The sequence below is a fragment of the Scyliorhinus torazame genome, chromosome 3, assembly GCF_047496885.1.
Source record: "Scyliorhinus torazame isolate Kashiwa2021f chromosome 3, sScyTor2.1, whole genome shotgun sequence".
Lineage (NCBI taxonomy): Eukaryota > Metazoa > Chordata > Chondrichthyes > Carcharhiniformes > Scyliorhinidae > Scyliorhinus > Scyliorhinus torazame.
Genome location: NC_092709.1, coordinates 2,809,419 through 2,828,925, shown reverse-complemented (window position 1 = coordinate 2,828,925; position 19,507 = coordinate 2,809,419). Strand labels below are relative to the sequence as shown.

The 19,507-nt window shown below is 51.2% G+C and overlaps 1 protein-coding gene across 2 annotated transcripts in view; it reads left to right on the top strand.

Annotated features, from left to right (window-relative positions):
- The window catches only part of bdh2 (3-hydroxybutyrate dehydrogenase, type 2), a 161,751-nt gene that overhangs the window by 124,588 nt on the left and 17,656 nt on the right, over nucleotides 1-19,507 (top strand). For both annotated transcript variants that reach the window (XM_072495191.1, XM_072495190.1), the window contains exons 5-8: nucleotides 1,953-2,061; nucleotides 6,608-6,668; nucleotides 12,695-12,808; nucleotides 14,034-14,092. In XM_072495191.1, the coding sequence (XP_072351292.1) occupies nucleotides 1,953-2,061; nucleotides 6,608-6,668; nucleotides 12,695-12,808; nucleotides 14,034-14,092 (343 nt within the window). The remainder of the gene's footprint in view (nucleotides 1-1,952; nucleotides 2,062-6,607; nucleotides 6,669-12,694; nucleotides 12,809-14,033; nucleotides 14,093-19,507) is intronic.

Below are 19,507 nucleotides of genomic sequence, written 5' to 3'. Positions count from 1 at the left end.
TTTCTCGTGGTAAAATGCAAATAGCAAATAGCTGTGAATATCTGTCAGGTTTCCTTTTTTGGATTTGGGTCACATGACACTTACCACTTGCAGGATCATAAAAACACGAATGATTGTCAATCAATAAAGGTCATGAAGTATGTTGATACCGTAGTTGTGGTTCTTGTCAGGACTAATGAAGGAAACTAGAAACTTAGTGCAGAGGATGATAAAATGGTGCGATAACAATTCTCTTAAACTGAACAAAGAAAACAGACAAAAGAATTAGTTATAGACATGAGGAAAAAGCCAGTTAATTATATTTCTTCATGTGTGGACATTGAAATTGCTGCTGACTACAAGTATCTAGGTATCAGAATAGTGATAATTGGATTGGAGGAAGTAATGTACAGATGTGATGGCCAAGGGACATTCACTATTATACTGCCTCTGAAAATCGATATGACCGTAGCTGAGAGTATGATCCTTTTTTGAATGTCTTTCCTGGTACTGCTGTCTTGGGAAAGCACATTCTCTAAGGAGAAAGAGATTACTGAACCAAACAGGAAGGATAAAAAGCAAAATACTGCCATTGATCTGAAATAAAAACAGAAAATGCTGTATAAACCCAGCAGGTGGCAGCATCTGTGGAGGGAGAAACGGAGTTAACATTTCAAAGAAGAGTCCTATAGACTCGAAATGTTATCTCGGTTTCTCACTCTGCACATGCTGCCAGACGTGCTGAGCTTATCCAGAATTTTCTGTTTTTATTTCAGCAGGAAGGGTATTTGGAAAGCTTTGGCGGGATTTTCTGACCCCGCGCCGGGTCGGAGAATCCCCGGGGGGAGGCGCGAATCCCGCCCCACCGCCCTGACGGCGGATTCCCCGGCGCTGCTTTTCGGGCGGTGGCGGGATTCCCGGCACGCCGGTCGGGGGCCATTGGCAGCGCCCCCTCCCCGGCAATTCTCCGGGCCCCGATGGGCCGAGCGGCTGCCCATTTTAGACCCGTCCCGCCGGCGTGAATCACTCACCTCATGCACGGCGGGACCTGGCAGGGGAGTATGCGTGGGCGGTCCTCGGTGGGGGGGGGGGGGGCGCGGGGGGATCCGACCACAGGGGGGCTCCCACGGTGGCCTGGCCCGCGGTCGGGGGCCACCGATCTGCGGGCGGGCTTGTTCGGTGTGGGCACTTCTTCCTTCCTTGTAGGGCTCCACCATATTGCCCAGGGGCCGGCGCAGAGAAGCGAACCCCCCGCGCATGCGGGAATCACGCCGGCTGTTCCGCTCATGTGCGAACTCGCGCCGGCCCTTTGACGCCGGCTGGAGCGGCGCCAACCACCCCCCCCCCCCACCCCCACCCCCACCCCCACCCCCCCGGCGTCCACCTAGTCCCCAAAATGTGGAGAATTCCGATCTTTCTTGATGAAATCTGCCTTAAAGAATTTTGAAGAAATGTTTAGTCTGTTTATTTGTAACTGTATAGATCAAAAACTGAGGAATAGATATGGTATTGTATGGCCCAAGGAAGAATTTATTAGCTTTTGGTGAAGATGGAGAACTGAATCCTGGAGGTTTTAAAAGATGTGTCAATACTGGGAGATGGTTTGAATTAACTTATTTCTAGAATGTTGTGGGTTGCTTTATTTAGAATGTTGTTGATTGTTTTAGAATGCTGCAGATTGTCACAGCCATCCAAATGTGAGCAGAGTTTTCAGAGCAGGTTGTTGGGTGTGGGTTAGCCTGAAGCCTCCTTAATGAGATGGAAGCTCTTAATAAAATATTTCTTTTTCTGATTTGCAATTGCCGGATATCAACCAGGCAGGGAAAACCATAAGAAAGAGCTCTGTAATTGGAATAACCTTGAGTTAACGTGACATTGCAGAGGTGTGCACTTTGCTGAGCACACCCTTTGTTTGTTACCGTCGGGGTCATCTAAAAACTTTTCTTTTTACTGCCTTTCATTCTGTGTTACAGCTTTGTCCATCATGGCACAATTCTGGAATGTGAAGACAAAGACTGGGACTTTACCATGAACCTTAATGTTCGCAGCATGTATTTGATGATCAGAACCTTTTTACCGAAGGTAAGTCCCTTGGGATTCCAGTGAGTGGCAGACCTCACTATTCCAGCGCTGCCGACATGTAGCTGTGCCATTCAACTGTTGGCTTAAACTAAGATAAAGATCCTGACTATCAGGGTATTTTACTGAGAAGACAAGACATTTCTTTCTGAGTAACAATAAACCGTTGGGCAAATAATCAGTAACGTGGCAACGGTATCATGGTAACTAAGTGAGAGATCTGAAGAAAGGATCTTATACAACATAGAATTGTACAGTCTCTGCATTTCAGAAACAGAATTTACAGTGCAGAAGGAGGCCATTCGGCCCATTGAGTCTGCACTGACCCTTGGAAAGAACACCCTACTTAAGCCCACACCTCCACCCTATCCCCATAACCCAGTAACCCCTCCTAACCTTTTTGGACACGGCAATTTAGCGCGGCCAATCCACCTAACCCGCACATCTTTGGACTGTGGGAAGAAACCGGAGCACCCGGAGGAAACCCACGCAGACACAGGGAGAACGTGCAGACTCCACACAGACAGTGACCCAGCGGGGAATCGAACCTGGGACCCTGGCGCTGTGAAAGAACAGTGCTAACCACTGTGCTACCGTGCTGCCCACCAATCAGTCCAACTAGTCTGCATTGGTATTTGTTCTTCACACAAGCAGGGTAAATGTCATGCCCACAATGAATGTAAACGGTTAATTTTCTTGAAACTATTCCTTCACCAATACCTTAACTGCACCATGGAAGAGGAGCTGCGCTCATAAATGCAGTTATATTGAAACCGTAGGAGTTAACTCCATCACAGCACCTCATCTCTCTAATACCCGAATTTTCCCATTGAATCTTATCAATAAATGCCTCTATCTTGCTTATTAGAGCACAGTAAGAAGTCTTACAACAGGTTAAAGTCCAACAGGTTTGTTTCAAAATAAACCTGTTGGACTTTAACCTGGTGTTGTAAGACTTCGTACTGTGCTCACCCCAGTCCATCGCCGGCATCTCCACATCATTGCTTATTAGAGTTATCAGTGGGGACTGTATCGATGCCCTTAGCTGACTGGGGCCTGGACTCATGATCCGGAGATGAAAGTTCATATCCCACCATGCAGCTGGTTTTAATGAAAAGCATTTGGTTGTATTGGTAATGGTGATGGAACTACCGGAGTGACACCTGGTTCACGACTGCCTTTTAGGAGCGTTCAAAATACAAAGGGGGCAGTAAGTGAATTTGCCATCAAAAGCCCCCCCAAAACCCGGAAACATCAATCATGGGGGATTCAGTGAGGAGAATCTGTGAGGAGATCCTCCTCCAACCACAGGCTGTGGTTTCTCCCACACTTGTTACTGATAGGCTAACAAGCCTATCTGCATTAGCCTATCAGCAGCAAGCATGGGAGAGAAACAAGCCATAATTGAAAGAGCAGCAGAAAAGTGATTGGTTGTTATCAGCCTGAGCACAGGAATGACGGAGACTCACACCTGGCACCTTGCCAGCCACCATGATTTTTATGTCTCGAGCTGTGCCAACAATTTTATTTCTTTTTCTCTTTTTAAAACATTTACAGTACTCAATTCATTTTTTCCAATTAAGGGGCAATTTAGCGTGGCCAATCCACCAACCCTGCACATCTTTGGGTTGTGGGGGCGAAACCCACGCAAACACGCGGAGAATGTGCAAACTCCACATGGACAGTGACCCAGGGTCGGGATTCGAACCCGGGACCTCGGAGCCTTGAGGCAGCAGTGCTAACCACTGCGCCACGGTGCTGCCCCCCCCCCCCCCCCCCCCGCTGTGCCAACAATGAGGGTCCTGCTAACGACAGGGGGGCTGACATAATATTCAATAGTTGCACCTGAGGACACATGTGTCGAGAGGCAACGATTGGCTGGAGAAGGCCACAGATTTTGATTTTATTAGTACTTTTTGAGGGCCAGGAACATCAGGTGTGTTCCCCCAGGCCCGAGAATGAAATGTCCAGCTGCGGCCTCATCTCTGATCCCCTGCCCTATCTTATTGATTGTCAGGAACCATCCCCACCGGTCATCAGCTGCAACATCCCCACTCCCATCCACCAGCCAACCAGTAAATAAGGCTCCATTGTTAAAATCGGCAGGGCATCTACCACCCTAACAGCCCTGGTCTGCAATCTACCAGCAGGCTAGCACACTCACTTTCTGTCTCCCAGTACAAATTCAGGCCTTGAGCTAAATAACAGTCACTATCCAACAACTCGAGGTTAAAACGTGTGGATGTCGGGTAAGAGCAGAATGGAATTTAACTTCATTGTTGGTAACGATGAACATGTATCTAATAATAATCTCTATTATTGTTACAAGTAGGCTTACATTAACACTGCAATTAAATTACTGTGAAAAGCCCCTAGTCGCCACACTCCGGCGCCTGTTTGGGTACACAGAGGGAGAAGTCAGAATGTCCAATCCACCCAACAAGCACGTCTTTCGGGACTTGTGGGAGGAAACCGGAGCACCCGGAGGAAACCCACGCACACACGGGGAGAACGTGCAGACTCCACACAGTGACCCAAGCTGGGAATCGAACCCAGGACCCCGGCGCTGTGAAGCAACAGTGCTAACCACTGTGTTACCGTGCCGCCCACAGTCTTACAATAGTCTTGCACTCACAGAATCATCAATTCAGTGGCATGTTAAATGCGTCAGAATCTTCAGAGTAGACGCAGAAAGCACATTTAATACATCAGACTAATATAAGGGAACCTGAATTTAATCAAGAAAGAAAGAAACGCTGCCGTTAATATAACGCCTTCCAGATGTTCCAGTACAATTCAGTACTTTTGAAGTGTAGACATTATTGTAGGAAATGCAATCATACAGAAATCTCCTGGAAACAGCAATGAGATGTGACCTGTTATGTTGAGTGAGAGGGTGGGAGTTGTGGGGGCCGAAGGGGCGGGCGTAAAGGTGGGCTGGGATGCTGCTGGTGGATTAAACAGGAGGAGGGGGCTCCCAAGCATCCCCATCTTCAATGGTGTACCTACACCACGGGGACTGCAACGGGTCAAGAAGGCAGCTCACCCACAAGGACAATTAAGGATGGAAAATAATGCTGACCTCGCAACTCTCCCATTCCCATGAACAAAAAAGGCCAACCTTCTGATAAATTATCCCATCGAGGGAAACTGGCTTGTTTCAGCAGATGTTGGGTGTGATTTTGAGGGTTAGTTTGCTGCTGGCACTGATTTTGAGGGTTAGTTTGCTGCTGGCACTGATTTTGAGGGTTAGTTTGCTGCTGGCACTGATTTTGAGGGTTAGTTTGCTGCTGGCACTAATCCAGTGATGGCCACGAAATCTCCCGAGGGGGCCACAATGGAATTTGCACCGGCAAGATCCCTAAAAAGGGAGTGAAGCTGATTTGCATCAACGTAAATGTAATGAGACAATTTATGCTGCAGCATCAGCCCCGTAAAATACCCCCCCCGCCCGGGCTGAGGATACTCCCCGCTCCCCCTCCCCGGCAGAGAACACCACCCCCCCCCGGCTGAGAATACTACCCCCCCACCCCCCAGCTGAGAAAGCTCCCCCACCCTGAGAACGCTCCCCCCAGGGGTCACTGCCGGGGGATAACCCTGCTCCATTGTGGTGGGGGGAGGGAAGAGGAAGATTCCCTACCAATACCTCTGTGGTGACAGGGGCCTCCAAAGCTTATGGGATGTGGGGGTCCTCCATGGCAGTGCGGGGTGGGAGGGAGTTTATTTTTTTCGCGGGTCGTGCCCCGATATCTGTGGAGTCAGCCTTGCTGCCTCTATCAGGCATGGAGCAAACCGGCCCCTGCAATTTCCTTTGGACGGTGTTTCTGGAGCGAAACACGATGGTGTTCTGTCAGAACCTGAGACTTGGCCATGATTTGTGGAAAATTCCACCTTTGCCGTTTCCTCCCTTTAAGGATAATTTGGTTTTTGCGTTTCAGTTACTGGTATGTTTTACACTTGTATCAGTTAGGTATCATAGAATCATAGAATTTACAGTGCAGAAGGAGGCCATTCGGCCCATCGAGTCTGCATCGGCTCTTGGAAAGAGCACCCTACTCAAGCCCACGTATCTACCTTATCCCAGCAACCCCCACTTAACCTTTTTTTTGGACACTAAGGGCAATTTATCATGGCCAATGCACCTAACCTGCACACATTTGGACTGTGGGAGGAAACCGGAGCACCCGGAGGAAACCCACGCAGACACGGGGAGAACGTGCAGACTCCGCACAGACAGTGACACAGCCGGGCATCGGACCTGGGACCCGTGAAGCAATTGTGCTAACCACTGTGCTACCATGCTGCCCTCGTATGCTCTTGATGACTGTCACAAATATTTTATTCCAATAAATTTACAATTTGTTATCAAGGAAGGGTTTAGATAAAAACATTTATGTCAGTGAACCTGGAATGTCTTCTGGTCTATACAACAGGTGTGATTGAGATTGTCATGCAGCCTGCAGGTGGATTTTGTCAGTTAAATCTGTACCGATCACTATGTGAACAAACCTCATCCTGTTTCTTTCATTGCTTTTCTGTTTAAATGCAGATGCTTGCTCAGAACTCTGGCAATATCATCAATATGTCCTCTGTGGTATCCAGCATCAAAGGTGAATAATTAGCACTGTCACCATATCACTCACCCGCTGTCGAAACTAATCAGAAAGCAGGACAAATTGTCTCTCTGATTCCTATTCATTTCACCTTCTCTTTAAAAGCGTCGCTTCCAGAGCGCACAATCTGATTTGGCTACTTCCTCCCTCATATTACTCAACAACTGATCATCATTGCGCTTGTATCCAATCACAAACCAAATCCTGAACTTCCACCACACGCGACATGCTGACTATGGAGGCCTCCAGGCGTCAAACTTAAATGATCCAAAGGGCCAGGTTTCTCCTTATGAAAGTAGTGGCGGACCAGATCAATATTGTTTTCCAATCCAATGTTTCATGCAATCAGACACAAGTCTTTAATTTTTTTCTTTTTTCAAATTTCCCTCCTCTTGTCTGATTCCTTGTTGCAATGTCCCGTTATATTGAGATATCAAATGATGTCAACAGAGAAGGTAAGGACAGCCAATCAACATCCTGCAGCTCAGTGTGGGGGTTACCCTTCTTGTTCATAAATTCTTCAATCTCATGTCCCATTTCTAGGAAGTACTAAGCCAGAGCAATTCTGCAAAGTAAACTAATTGTCAGAGATTGACTCATTGTTTTCAGTCTGAGAACAGTGTCCTTGCAGTCAGCGTCACAGAGAAGCAGACTGGGAACGGTGTCCTTGCCGTCAGCGTCACAGTGAAACAGTCTGGGAACGGTGTCCTCACAGCGAAGCAGTCTGAGAACAGTGTCCTCACAGTCAGCGTCACAGTGAAGTAGTCTGGGAATGGTGTCCTTGCAGTCAGCGTCACAGTGAAACAGTCTGGGAACGGAGTCCTCACAGCGAAGCAGTCTGAGAACAGTGTCCTCGCAGTCAGTGTCACAGCGAAGCAGTCTGAGAACAGTGTCCTCGCAGTCAGCGTCACAGTGAAGCGGTCTGGGAACGGTGCCCTCGCAGTCAGTGTCACAGTGAAGTAGTCTGGGAATGGTGTCCTTGCAATCAGCGTCACAGTGAAACAGTCTGGGAACAGTGTCTTGCAGTTAGCGTCACAGTGAAGCAGCCTGGGAACGGTGTCCTCACAGTCAGCGTCACAGTGAAACAGACTGGGAACGGTGTCCTTGCAGTCAGTGTCACAGTAAAGCAGTCTGGGAACGGAGTCCTCGCAGTCAGCGTCACAGTGAAACAGTCTGGGAACAGTGTCCTGCAGTTAGCGTCACAGTGAAGCAGTCTGGGAACAGAGTCCTCACAGTCAGCGTCACAGTGAAGCAGTCTGGGAACGGTGTCCTCGCAGTCAGCGTCACAGTGAAGCAGTCTGGGAACAGAGTCCTCACAGCGTCACAGTGAAGCAGTCTGGGAACGGTGTCCTCGCAGTCAGTGTCACAGTGAAGCAGACTGGGAACGGTGTCTTCACAGTCAGTGTCACAGTGAAGCAGACTCTCACACTCACACACACACACAAACACTCACACACGTACTCACACTCACACACAATCATTCTCACACATGCACACTCACTCATACACACACACACACACACACTCACTCACACACATTCACTCATACACACACACACACTCATACAAACTGACTCACACACACACTCACTCATACACTCACACACATACACACTCATACACACCCACATTCACACACACTCACCCTCACACACTCACAACATTTGGACTCCTCTTGAACTTTGACCCATTCTTTTTCATCAGCTTAGTCCTTTATTCCTTTCTTCATATGCTTAAGTAACGTCCCCTACAATCTGTCCATATTACTGGGCACAGTTGCTCCATGTGGTAGCAGTGGTCCCATTCTTACCACTTGCTGCAAAAAAATGTTAGAATTTCCATAGAATATCGACAGTGCAGAAAGAGACCATTTGTCCCATTGAGTATACGCTGACCTACTGACCCACGAAAAGGGCATCCTGCCTAAGCCCACTCCCCCACCCCTATCCCCATAACCCCACCAAAACGTTTGGGCAACATTAGCCTGGCCAATCCACCTAACCTGCACATCTTTGGACTGTGGGAGGAAACCGGAGCACCCGGAGGAAACCCACGCAGACAAGGGGGGAACGAACAAACTCCACGAGCCTCCCGAGACTGGAATTGAACCCGGGTCCCAGGCGCTACAGCCGTCACGTGTCTGATACCCAGAATCACCTCCAACTGTTGACCGGAAAGACTGAAGCCATTTGGTCCCAAATTGTGTTTCCTGACCACCGTCCCTGTATAATCCTTCTGGTAATGTCTGAAACAAACAAAGAACAAAGAACAAAGAAATGTACAGCACAGGAACAGGCCCTTCGGCCCTCCAAGCCCGTGCCGACCATGCTGCCCGACTAAACTACAATCTTCTACACTTCCTGGGTCCGTATCCCTCTATTCCCATCCTATTCATATATTTGTCAAGATGCCCCTTAAATGTCCCTATCGTCCCTGCTTCCACCACCTCCTCCGGTAGTGAGTTCCAGGCACCCACTACCCTCTGCGTAAAAAACTTGCCTCGTACATCTACTCTAAACCTTGCTCCTCTCACCTTAAACCTATGCCCCCTAGTAATTGACCCCTCTACCCTGGGGAAAAGCCTCTGACTATCCACTCTGTCTATGCCCCTCATAATTTTGTATACCTCTATCAGGTCTCCCCTCAACCTCCTTCGTTCCAGTGAGAACAAACCGAGTTTATTCAATCGCTCCTCATAGCTTATGCCCTCCATACCAGGCAACATTCTGGTAAATCTCTTCTGCACCCTCTCTAAAGCCTCCACATCCTTCTGGTAGTGTGGCGACCAGAATTGAACACTATACTCCAAGTGTGGCCTAACTAAGGTTCTATACAGCTGCAACATGACTTGCCAATTCTTATACTCAATGCCCCGGCCAATGAAGGCAAGCATGCCGTATGCCTTCTTGACTACCTTCTCCACCTGTGTTGCCCCTTTCAGTGACCTGTGGACCTGTACACCTAGATCTCTTTGACTTTCAATACTCTTGAGGTCCCATTCACTACCTTGGTGCTGTGTTTGACACTGAGATGAGCTTTTACACTCATACCTGCTCCCTCACCAAGGTTGCTGATTATTCATTGTGCTCACATGAATGCAGGTGGTTGGTTTTAAGTGGGGATTCACTTGAACCCTGAATAAATAGATGCAGATTTAAAATGTGGTTTTGGGTTAGGAGGTGCATGCTTAAATATAAAAGTGTGTAAAGATAGGTTAAAGTTCCATCCTTGATCAATTGCCTTTCTGGAATAAAACATGGCATGTTAGGTATTTTTAAAGGATTTATACTTATATTATTATTGAATAACAGCCATTATTCAAGAAGGGAGGAAGGGATCAAGCAGGAAACTACAGGCCGGTCAGTCTAACCTCAGTGGTGGGGAAACTATTGGAAGCAATTCTGAGAGACAGAATTAATCTGCATTTGGAGAGGCCGGGATTAACCAGGAGCAGTCAGCGTGGTTTGGTTCAGGGGAGGTCCTGTCTGACCAACTTGATTGAGTTTTTCCACGAGGTGACCAGGTGTGTCGATAAGAAAAATACATTTGGCGTAGTCTACTTGGATTTCAGCAAGGCTTTTGATAAGGTCCCACATGAGAGACTGACAGCGAAGGTAAGAGCCCATGGGACCCAAGGAAATTTGGCAAATTGGATCCTGAATTGGCTGAGTGGCAGGAAGCAGAGGGTGATGGTCGAGGGGTGTTTTTCTGACTGGGAGGTTATATCAGTGTTGGGGGTCCTTGCTGTTACTACAACACCTGGGCAAGTGCACAATCCATTCCAGCCCCACCTGTCCTGGAGTCACAACACAAGCAAATTAACCAATAATTCTTATAAAAATATCTCAAATCTTTGGTCCTTGGCTAGCCATTAATTACAGTCACCAGGTTTGTAAGTTTAAACACAATTGCTGTTTATTTATTACAAGAACACATATGAAATACACAGTAAGTACAACTGCTTAACGGCAAGCTATACCTTACTTCCCCTTTTACTTACCCACACACACAAGACAGACAGACCCAGAGGGGTGGACATGGGGGAAATAATAAGGAGTAAGGTCCTTGCTTCAGATGATGTGGTTGACATTCCAATCACTAAGTACATTTCAGTCACTCAAGCATGTGATTGCAATGCACTTACCTATCTTTGATGTGGGTGATGTTTGTAAACATTGGGGTTTCAGCATTTAGAGTCACCCACCCAGGAACGGAGATGAATGAATCAAGACTGCAGCTGTTTTTTGGAAGCTGTCAATCACAGAATGATTGAGCTGCTGCTACAAGATCTGAGGGGTTTAGACACAGCTGTGTCACAGCTGTGCTCTTTCCCAGAATGGACACATGGAGCGTCATTCTCCGCCGGCGGGAGTCTCCGTTTTGCCGGCGCCCGGGGGTTTCCCGACGGCGTGGGGCTGCCCCACGATGGGAAACCCCGTTGACCGTCCGGTGTTACGGAGACTCCCGCCGGCCGGTCGAGGCGGGATGGAGAATTTCGCTCATGGTGCTTCTAGATAAGTGTTACAGCTGGGATTTTGTTCACTGATCCTGTCTGGAATCATTAAAGCTCGACAGTGCAGATGAGGCCATTCGGCCGATCGAGTCTGCACCTACCGTCTGAAAGAGCATCTAGGCCCAATCCCCCTTCCCTATCCCTATAATCGCATCAAAACTTTTGGACACTAAGGGCAATTTATCGTGGCCAATCCACCAAACCTGCACATCTTTGGACTGTGGGAGGAAACCGGAGCACCCGGAGGAAACGCACGCACACACGGGGGGAACGTGCAGACTCCGCACAGACAGTGACCCGAGGTCAGAATCAAACCCAAGGTCCCTGACGCTGTGAGGCAGCAGCAGCAGTGCTAACCACTGTACCGTGCCACCCGTAAGACTGCTCTCTAGGTTCCAGACAGGGCCATTTTTCTGAAGGGTCTGTGGGAGGGGGCATATATTTAGGGGTCCTTGTGGGGATCCCTTTATTCAGTGGGTCCTTATTTGGCGTCCCTCTAGTTGGGGCGTCCCTGTGGAGGGGGTTGGGCCCTCTCATTTGCGGGTTTCCGTGGGTGGTTCCTTTAGTTAGGAGGTCCCTGGGGAAGGGTCTCCCTGTTAAGGGGGTCTCTCTTGGGTGGGTCTCCCATTTTAGGGGGTCGCAGGGACATGGGGCCATGTGGTGGGAGGGGTTCTGGTGAAGAATGGTGGCCAGGTTGTGCATGGGGATGGGTGACAGTTCTCAGATGGACTTTGGGGGTAACTCTCTAAATGGGTTACCCCCCCCTTGGCCCACCGCGAGGACCACCATGTTAGGCTCAGGTCTGGGGAGACCTGTAGGAATCCCCACCCACTTGATTGCCGGCCTAGGGGACTGGTCAATCGCAGAGGGCCAGAGGATAGGGTGCTGGGCCCGCAAAGTGGATGCAAGTGGCTCATTAAGACCCATTTTCATTCATTTACAACGGCCTGCTGGAGCGTGGGCACAAATCCCGATCCCACCGGGGGGTTGGAGCATCGCGATTGGGCAACGATCCCGATTTTCTGCTGCATCGAGGACCCCGATACTGGCGGCTGGGGGGGGGGGGGGGGGGGGGGGGGGTGGAGTTCCCGGGCCTTTGTCTTTTTATTTGACAAAATCAATTTTCTGTTTCTTCAGTGGAGTTTTTTTTAAAGTTTAGAATACCCAATTAATTTTTTCCAATTAAGGGGTAATTTAGCGCGGCCAATCCACCCACCCTGCACATCTTTGGGTTGTGGGGGTGAAACCCACGCAAACACGGGGAGAATGTGCAAACTCCACACAGACAGTGACCCAGAGCCGGGATCGAACCCGGGACCTCGGCGCCGTGAGGCAGCAGTGCTAACCACTGCGCCACCGTGCTGCCCTTTCCCTATAAATTTAGATCGATGTTCAGATTATGTTTTTAGATAGCCAATAACTGATGTTCATTGTTTATTCTGGAAGAGGTTTAGTGGACTTTTTGGAGAGAGAACGGTTCTGTTAAACGCTCCTCCTATATTCCTCACAGGGGTTGTGAACAGATGTGCGTACGGAACCTCCAAGGCAGCTGTTATTGGATTGACCAAGTCCGTTGCTGCAGACTTTATTGAACAAGGCATAAGGTGCAATTGTGTATGTCCAGGTGAGCTTGAAGCTGCCTTTCTCATTTTTTCAGGACCTTCCTAGTTGTAAAAATGTTGCCTGTACTCCTTCATTTCCATTCCTCGCATTTGCATTATCTTCTGGGATGTTCTGACACAGAAGGAGACACTGGTGTGTCTGCAGCAGCCAATATGGGTAAAGCAAGCTTGAGGATGACCAGTTTCATGTGCAGTGGCTGCATTGGGATTAGACATTGAGTCACGAGAGGATGACGAGGCAGCAGTGGACCACAAATAGAGAAGGAAAAGGAAGATGGATTAATAATAATCCTTATTATTGTCACAAGTAGGTTTACATTAACACTGAAGTTACTGTGAAAAGCCCCTAGTCGCCACATTCCGGCACCTGTTCAGGTACACGGAGGGAGAATTCAGAATGTCCAATTCACCCAACTGCACGTCTTTCGGGATTTGTGGGAGGAAACCGGAGCACCCGGAGGAAACCCACGCAGACACGGGGAGAGCGTGCAGACTCCGCACAGACAGTGACCCAAGCCGGGAATCGAACCTGGGACCCTGGAGCTGTGAAGCCACAGTGCTAACCACTGTGCTACCGTGCCGCCCACAATTGGAGGTGAAGGAGGCAAAGCTGCTCATTCTCTTCTGTGAAAGTAATGATCTTCCCTTTAATCTTGACTAATGCATTTTCTCTGCTGATGCCTCCCAACTACCCAGCTAATCTGGGGCGTCATTCTCCGACCCCCCAGCGGGGCGATCTGGCCCGCGATCGGGGCCCACCGATCCGCGGGCAGGCCTGTGCCGTGGGGGCACTCTTTCCCTTCCGCCTCCGCCACGGTCACCACCATGGCGGAGGCGGAAGAGACTCTCCCCACTGCGCATGCGCCGCCCCGACATGTCATTTCCGCCAGCTGGCGGGGCGGAAATCCCTCCGCCGCCGGCCTAGCCCCTCAATGTTGGGGCTCGGCCCCCAAAGATGCGGAGCATTCCGCACCTTTGGGACGGCGTGATGCCCGTCTGATTGGCGCCGTTTTGGCGCCAGTCGGCGGACATCGTGCCGTTTGGGGAGAATTTCGCCCCTGATTCCTATAAATATAAAGGGGATGATAACCCCCCCTGTGCAATAAGTCGAGTGTTGTTTACCATCTGTTAATACAAACTTTATTTCCAGCTCTGTTTGAATTGTTTCAGAAATATGCTCCAAACACACAGTACGTCACACAATCTTTAATTGTTTTTATTTCCAAGGTACTGTGGACACCCCGTCCCTGAGAGGGAGAATCCAAGCCCAGCCCAATCCACAACAGGTATGAGGCTGTCACCATGTTCCAGTCCAGCTTTAACGGGCTATAAGTGTGTGGCTGATCTGTGAGGAGGAGTTTACCCATTGTGAGGAATTATTGTTGGAGTGAGTGATGAAAAGTGGCATGGGCCGCTTCAGGCATTTTTAATTTTTTGAGGCAGTAATTACTCGTTATAAAAACAGAAAATGCTGGAAATCCGGCAGCAGGTCAGGCTGATGTGAAATTGTTCAACTCAATGATCAGAACCTCTTCCTCTATTTGTTTAGTTGTTTCTGCAGCCCCCCCCCCCTTGCTTCTTTCTTTATTATAAAATCATAAAAAGTAAGAGCAGGAGCAGGCCATTCAGCCCCTCAAAGCTGCTCCGCTATTTAATAAGATGATAGCTGATCTGATAGTGACCTCAATGCCACATTCTGACAACCCCCATAACCTTTGACTCCTTTGTAGAGCAGGTGTATGTCTAACTCTACCCAGCCTGCACTGCCCTCTGGAGAAAAGAATACAAAATAATTCTCCGTTATGCTTTGCATTCAGACAGAATTCACACCTCATCTGGACAGCTCTTTACGATACACATTACTACTCTGTTTGGCTTTTATACCACAAAACCTTTCGTCATTTAATCTCTTCGACCTACAGCCGTATCAGGGATCTTCTCTACAGCTGTAAGGGAAATTAGAAAATCACATTAAAGGAGGAGGTCAGAGTGCAGATTAGCAATGTGGCGGATGGTCAGCAGAAAATAAAGATGAGGGACAGAACGGTGAATGTCTTTATGCACCAAGGAATTATAGAAGAGTCGGGAAATCTGACAATGGAACAAATTTAAAAGCTTTGTATCTAAATGCAAGAAGCATCCGTAACAAACTTAATGAGTTAACGCCGCAAATAGAAACAAAAGGTTATGACTTGGTGGGGATTACTGAACCGTAGTTACAGGGAGACCAGGGGCGAAATTCTCCCCAAACGACGCGATGTCCGCCGACTGGCGCCCAAAACGGCGCCAATCAGACGGGCATCGCGCCGCCCCAAAGGTGTGGAATGCTCCGCATCTTTGGGGGCCGAGCCCCAACATTGAGGGGCTGGGCCGACGCTGGAGGAATTTCCGCCCCGCCAGCTGGCGGAAACTGCCTTTGTTGCCCCGCCAGCTGGCGCGGAAATGACATATCGGGGCGGCGCATGCGCGGGAGCGTCAGCGGCCGCTGACAGTTTCCCGCGCATACGCAGTGGGGAGAGTCTCTTCCGCCTCCGCCATTGTGGAGACCGTGACGGAGGCGGAAGGGAAAGAGTGCCCCCACGGCACAGGCCCGCCCGCGGATCGGTGGGCCCCGATCGCGGGCCAGGCCACCGTGAGGGCACCCTCCGGGGCCAGATCACCCCGCGCCCCCCCAGGACCCCGGAGCCCGCCCACGCCGCCTTGTCCCGCCGTTCAAAAGGTGGTTTAATCCACGCCGGCGGGACAGGCAATTTATCGGCGGCACTTCGGCCCATCCGGGCCGGAGAATCCAGCGGGGGGCCCCGCCAACCGGCGCGGCCCGATTCCCGCCCCCGCCGAATATCTGGTACCGGAGACTTCGGCAACCGGCGGGGGGCGGGATTCACGGCAGCCCCTGGCGATTCTCCAACCCGGCGGGGGGTCGGAGAATGACGCCCCTGATCTGGGAATTGAATGTCCAAGGGTACACAGTATTTCGGAAAGATAGGGTGAAAGGAGGTGGCGCAGCCCTGCTGGTGAGGAAAGGGATCAGTGCTGGAATGAGAAATGATATAAGCAGTGGAGAACCTGAGGCGCGATTCTCCGACCCCCCACCGGGTCGGAGAATCGCCGGGGGCTGGCGTGAATCCCGCCCCCGTCGTGTCCCGAATTCTCCGCCACCAGAGATTCGGCGGGGGCGGGTATCGCGCCGCGCCGGTCGGCGGGCCCACCCCCGGCAATTCTCCGGCCCGCAATGGGCCGAAGTCCCGCCGCTGTCAACCCTCTCCCGCCAGCGTGGATTCAACTACCTTTTGAACGGCGGGAGCAGGCGGCGCGGGGGGGATCTGGCCCCGGGGGGTGCCCCCACGGTGGCCTGGCCCGCGATCAGGTCCCACCGATCCGTGGGCAGGCCTGTGCCGTGGGGGCACTCTTTTTCTTCCGCCTTCGCCACGGTCTTCACTATGGCGGAGGCAGAAGAGACTTCGCCCCCCCGCGCATACGCGGGGATGCCGTGAGCGGCCGCTGACGCTCCCGCGCATGCGTCGCCCGGCGAAGACCAGAACATATGAGAGTTCCCGAGAACAACAGTTTGCACGTTCTCCCCATGTCTCCGTGGGTCTCATCCCCACAACTCACAAAGATGTGGAAGGTGGGTGAATTGGCCGCGCTAAATTGCACCTTAATTTGAAAAAAACAATTTGGTACTAAATCAGCATGGTGGCACGGTGGTTAGCACTGCTGCCTCACAGCGCCGAGGTCCCGGATTCAATCCGGTGACTCTCTGTGCGGAGTCTGTACATCCTCCCCGTGTCTGCGTGGGTTTCCTCCGGGTGCTCCGGTTTCCTCCCACAGTCCAAAGATGTGCAGGTTAGGTGGATTGGCCATGATAAATTGCCCTTAGTGTCCAGGATGTGCAGATTAGGTTATGAGGTTGCAGGGATGGGGTGGGTGGAGTGCTCATTTGAAGGGTTGGTGCAGACTCGATGGGCCGAATGCCTCCTTCTGCTCTGTAGGATTCTCTGATTCTACGATTCCAACAACGCTCACACCTGTCCTTTGTCCCAGGGAAAATCCACTCAGCCTCACTTTGGTCAGATGCACCCTGTGCACCACCTTGGACTGGATCAGAATAAGCCGAGCACAGGAGGGTATGGAGTTGACCGTGCGAAGGGCCTCGTTCAACACCACCTCATCCAGAATAGGACCCAACTCACCCTCCCATTTCCCCATCACCTCACCCTCCCATTTCCCCATCACCTCACCCTCCCATTTCCCCATCACCTCATCCAACGGAGCCGACTCTACTGATAGGATCTGGCTGTTTCTGCACAAAATAACCCCCTTCACCAGACCCAACCAAAGGCAAAATCTTCTTCAACAGGGAGGAGGCTGGAGCCGAGGGAAAGGAGGGAAAAGCCTTGCGCGACAAATTGTGAATCTGGAAGTCTGTGAAAAGACTGGAACCAGGCTGTTGGAATTTCTCAATCCGCTCCTTGAAACTGACTAACCTCCGCTCCACAAACGGGTTTCCAAACCTCTCCAGACCCTTTCCCTCTCAGGACTTAAACGTCGAGTCCAAACCCGCTGGCAGGAGAAGGTCCTGGCGATGGTCGAGGGGTGTATTTATGAACACGGGGAGCAGGCCAGCCGCCTCTTAGCTCACCAGCTGAGACAGCACGCAGCTTCCTGGGAGATTGCGCAGGTGCAGGATTCGAGTGGCCGCCTGGTTTCCACCCGCCTCAGGCCAAGTTGGTTTTGAAACATTTTATTGGGATCCCTATAGCTCGAAGCCCTGGCGGAGAGTTTGGCCATGGTGTACTTTTTGGGATGGGTTTTCCATCTCAGTGATGGAGAGGGAAAGAGTTGGAATCCCGGTTGGGCCCCGAGGAAATTCGGAAATGTATTGGGTGATGCTGATGGGTGAAGCTCCCGGCCCTGATTGTTTCCCCATTGAGTTTTAGAAGATGTTTGCATAACAATTTACAACTCCTTGTCCCGTGTTCATTGCTTGTGACACTTGGCCTCTATCTCCCTGATACTGAAGAAAGACAAGGACCCTATGGAATGTGGTCCGTATTGACCTATTCCGCTCTTGAACCTGGGCGCCAAGTTACTCGCAAAAGAGCTGGTAATGCAGTTGGAGCCCTGCCTCCCAGAGGTGATCTCGGAAAACCAGACAGACGGTGTGAAGGGTCGGCAATTGCCCTCTCCCCCTCTTCAGTACCCGAGCTGGAGGTGATGCTTTCCCCAGACGCTGAAAAGGCGTTTGATTGGGTGAAGTGGAAATATCTATTTGTAATTCTTGGGAGGTTTGGATTTGCACGAAGGTTTATATGCTGGATTTGTTTATTGTACACTGCTGGTGCTCACACAAATGTTTTGAATTCAGTCTACTTTCCGTTGAATTAGGGGCGAGGGAGGAATGACCTTTGGCTCTGCTCTTGTTGGAATCATAGAATCATAGAATTTACAGTGCAGAAGGAGCCCATTAGGCCCATCGAGTCTGCACCTGCCCTTGGAAAGAGCTCCCTACTTAAACCCACACCTCCACCCTATCCCCGTAACCCAGCAACCCCACCTAACCTTTTTGGACACTAAGGGGCAATTTATCATGGCCAATCCACTTAACCCGCACGGCTTTGGACTGTGGGAGGAAACCGGAGCACCCGGAGGAAACCCACGCACACACAGGGGGAACGTGTAGACTCCGCACAGACAGTGACCCAAGCCGGAATCGAACCTGGGACCTTGGAGCTGTGAAGTAACTGTGCTAACCACTGTGCTACCGTGCTGCCCATTGCTCTGGCAATAGAACCACTCGCCTCAGCGCTGAGGCCTTCTCTTAAATGGAGGGGGATAAATCAGGGAGGAAGGGAGCAGAGGGTGTCCTTGTACATGGATGACCTGCTCCTTTACCTCACGGACCCAGAATCCACGGGGATGAGATGACGAAGATGGTTGGGAGCTTTGGCTCCTTCTCTGGTTATAAATTTTAAATGGGGGGTGATGCAGAGCGAGGCAGCAGCGTGGGTTCAATCCCCGTACCGGGCTGGGTGGTGATGCAGAGCGAGGCAGCAGCGTGGGTTCAGTCCCCGTACCGGGCTGGGGGGTGATGCAGAGCGAGGCAGCGGCGTGGGTTCAATCCCCGTACCGGGCTGGGGGGCTGGGTGGTGATGCAGAGCGAGGCAGCAGCGTGGGTTCAGTCCCCGTACCGGGCTGGGGGGCTGGGTGGTGATGCAGAGCGAGGCAGCAGCGTGGGTTCAATCCCCGTACCGGGCTGGGGGGCTGGGTGGTGATGCAGAGCGAGGCAGCAGTGTGGGTTCAGTCCCCGTACGGGGCTGGGGGGTGATGCAGAGCGAGGCAGCAGCGTGGGTTCAATCCCCGTACCGGGCTGGGGGGCTGGGGGGTGATGCAGAGTGTGGCAGCAGCGTGGGTTCAGTCCCCGTACCAGGCTGGGGGGCTGGGGGGTGATGCAGAGCGAGGCAGCAGTGTGGGTTCAGTCCCCGTACCGGGCTGGGGGGCTGGGGGGTGATGCAGAGCGAGGCAGCAGTGTGGGTTCAGTCCCCGTACGGGGCTGGACGGTGATGCAGAGCGAGGCAGCAGCGAGGGTTCAGTCCCCGTACCGGGCTGGGGGGCTGGGTGGTGATGCAGAGTGAGGCAGCAGCGGGGGTTCAGTCCCCGTACCGGGCTGGGGGGCTGGGGGGTGATGCAGAGTGAGGCAG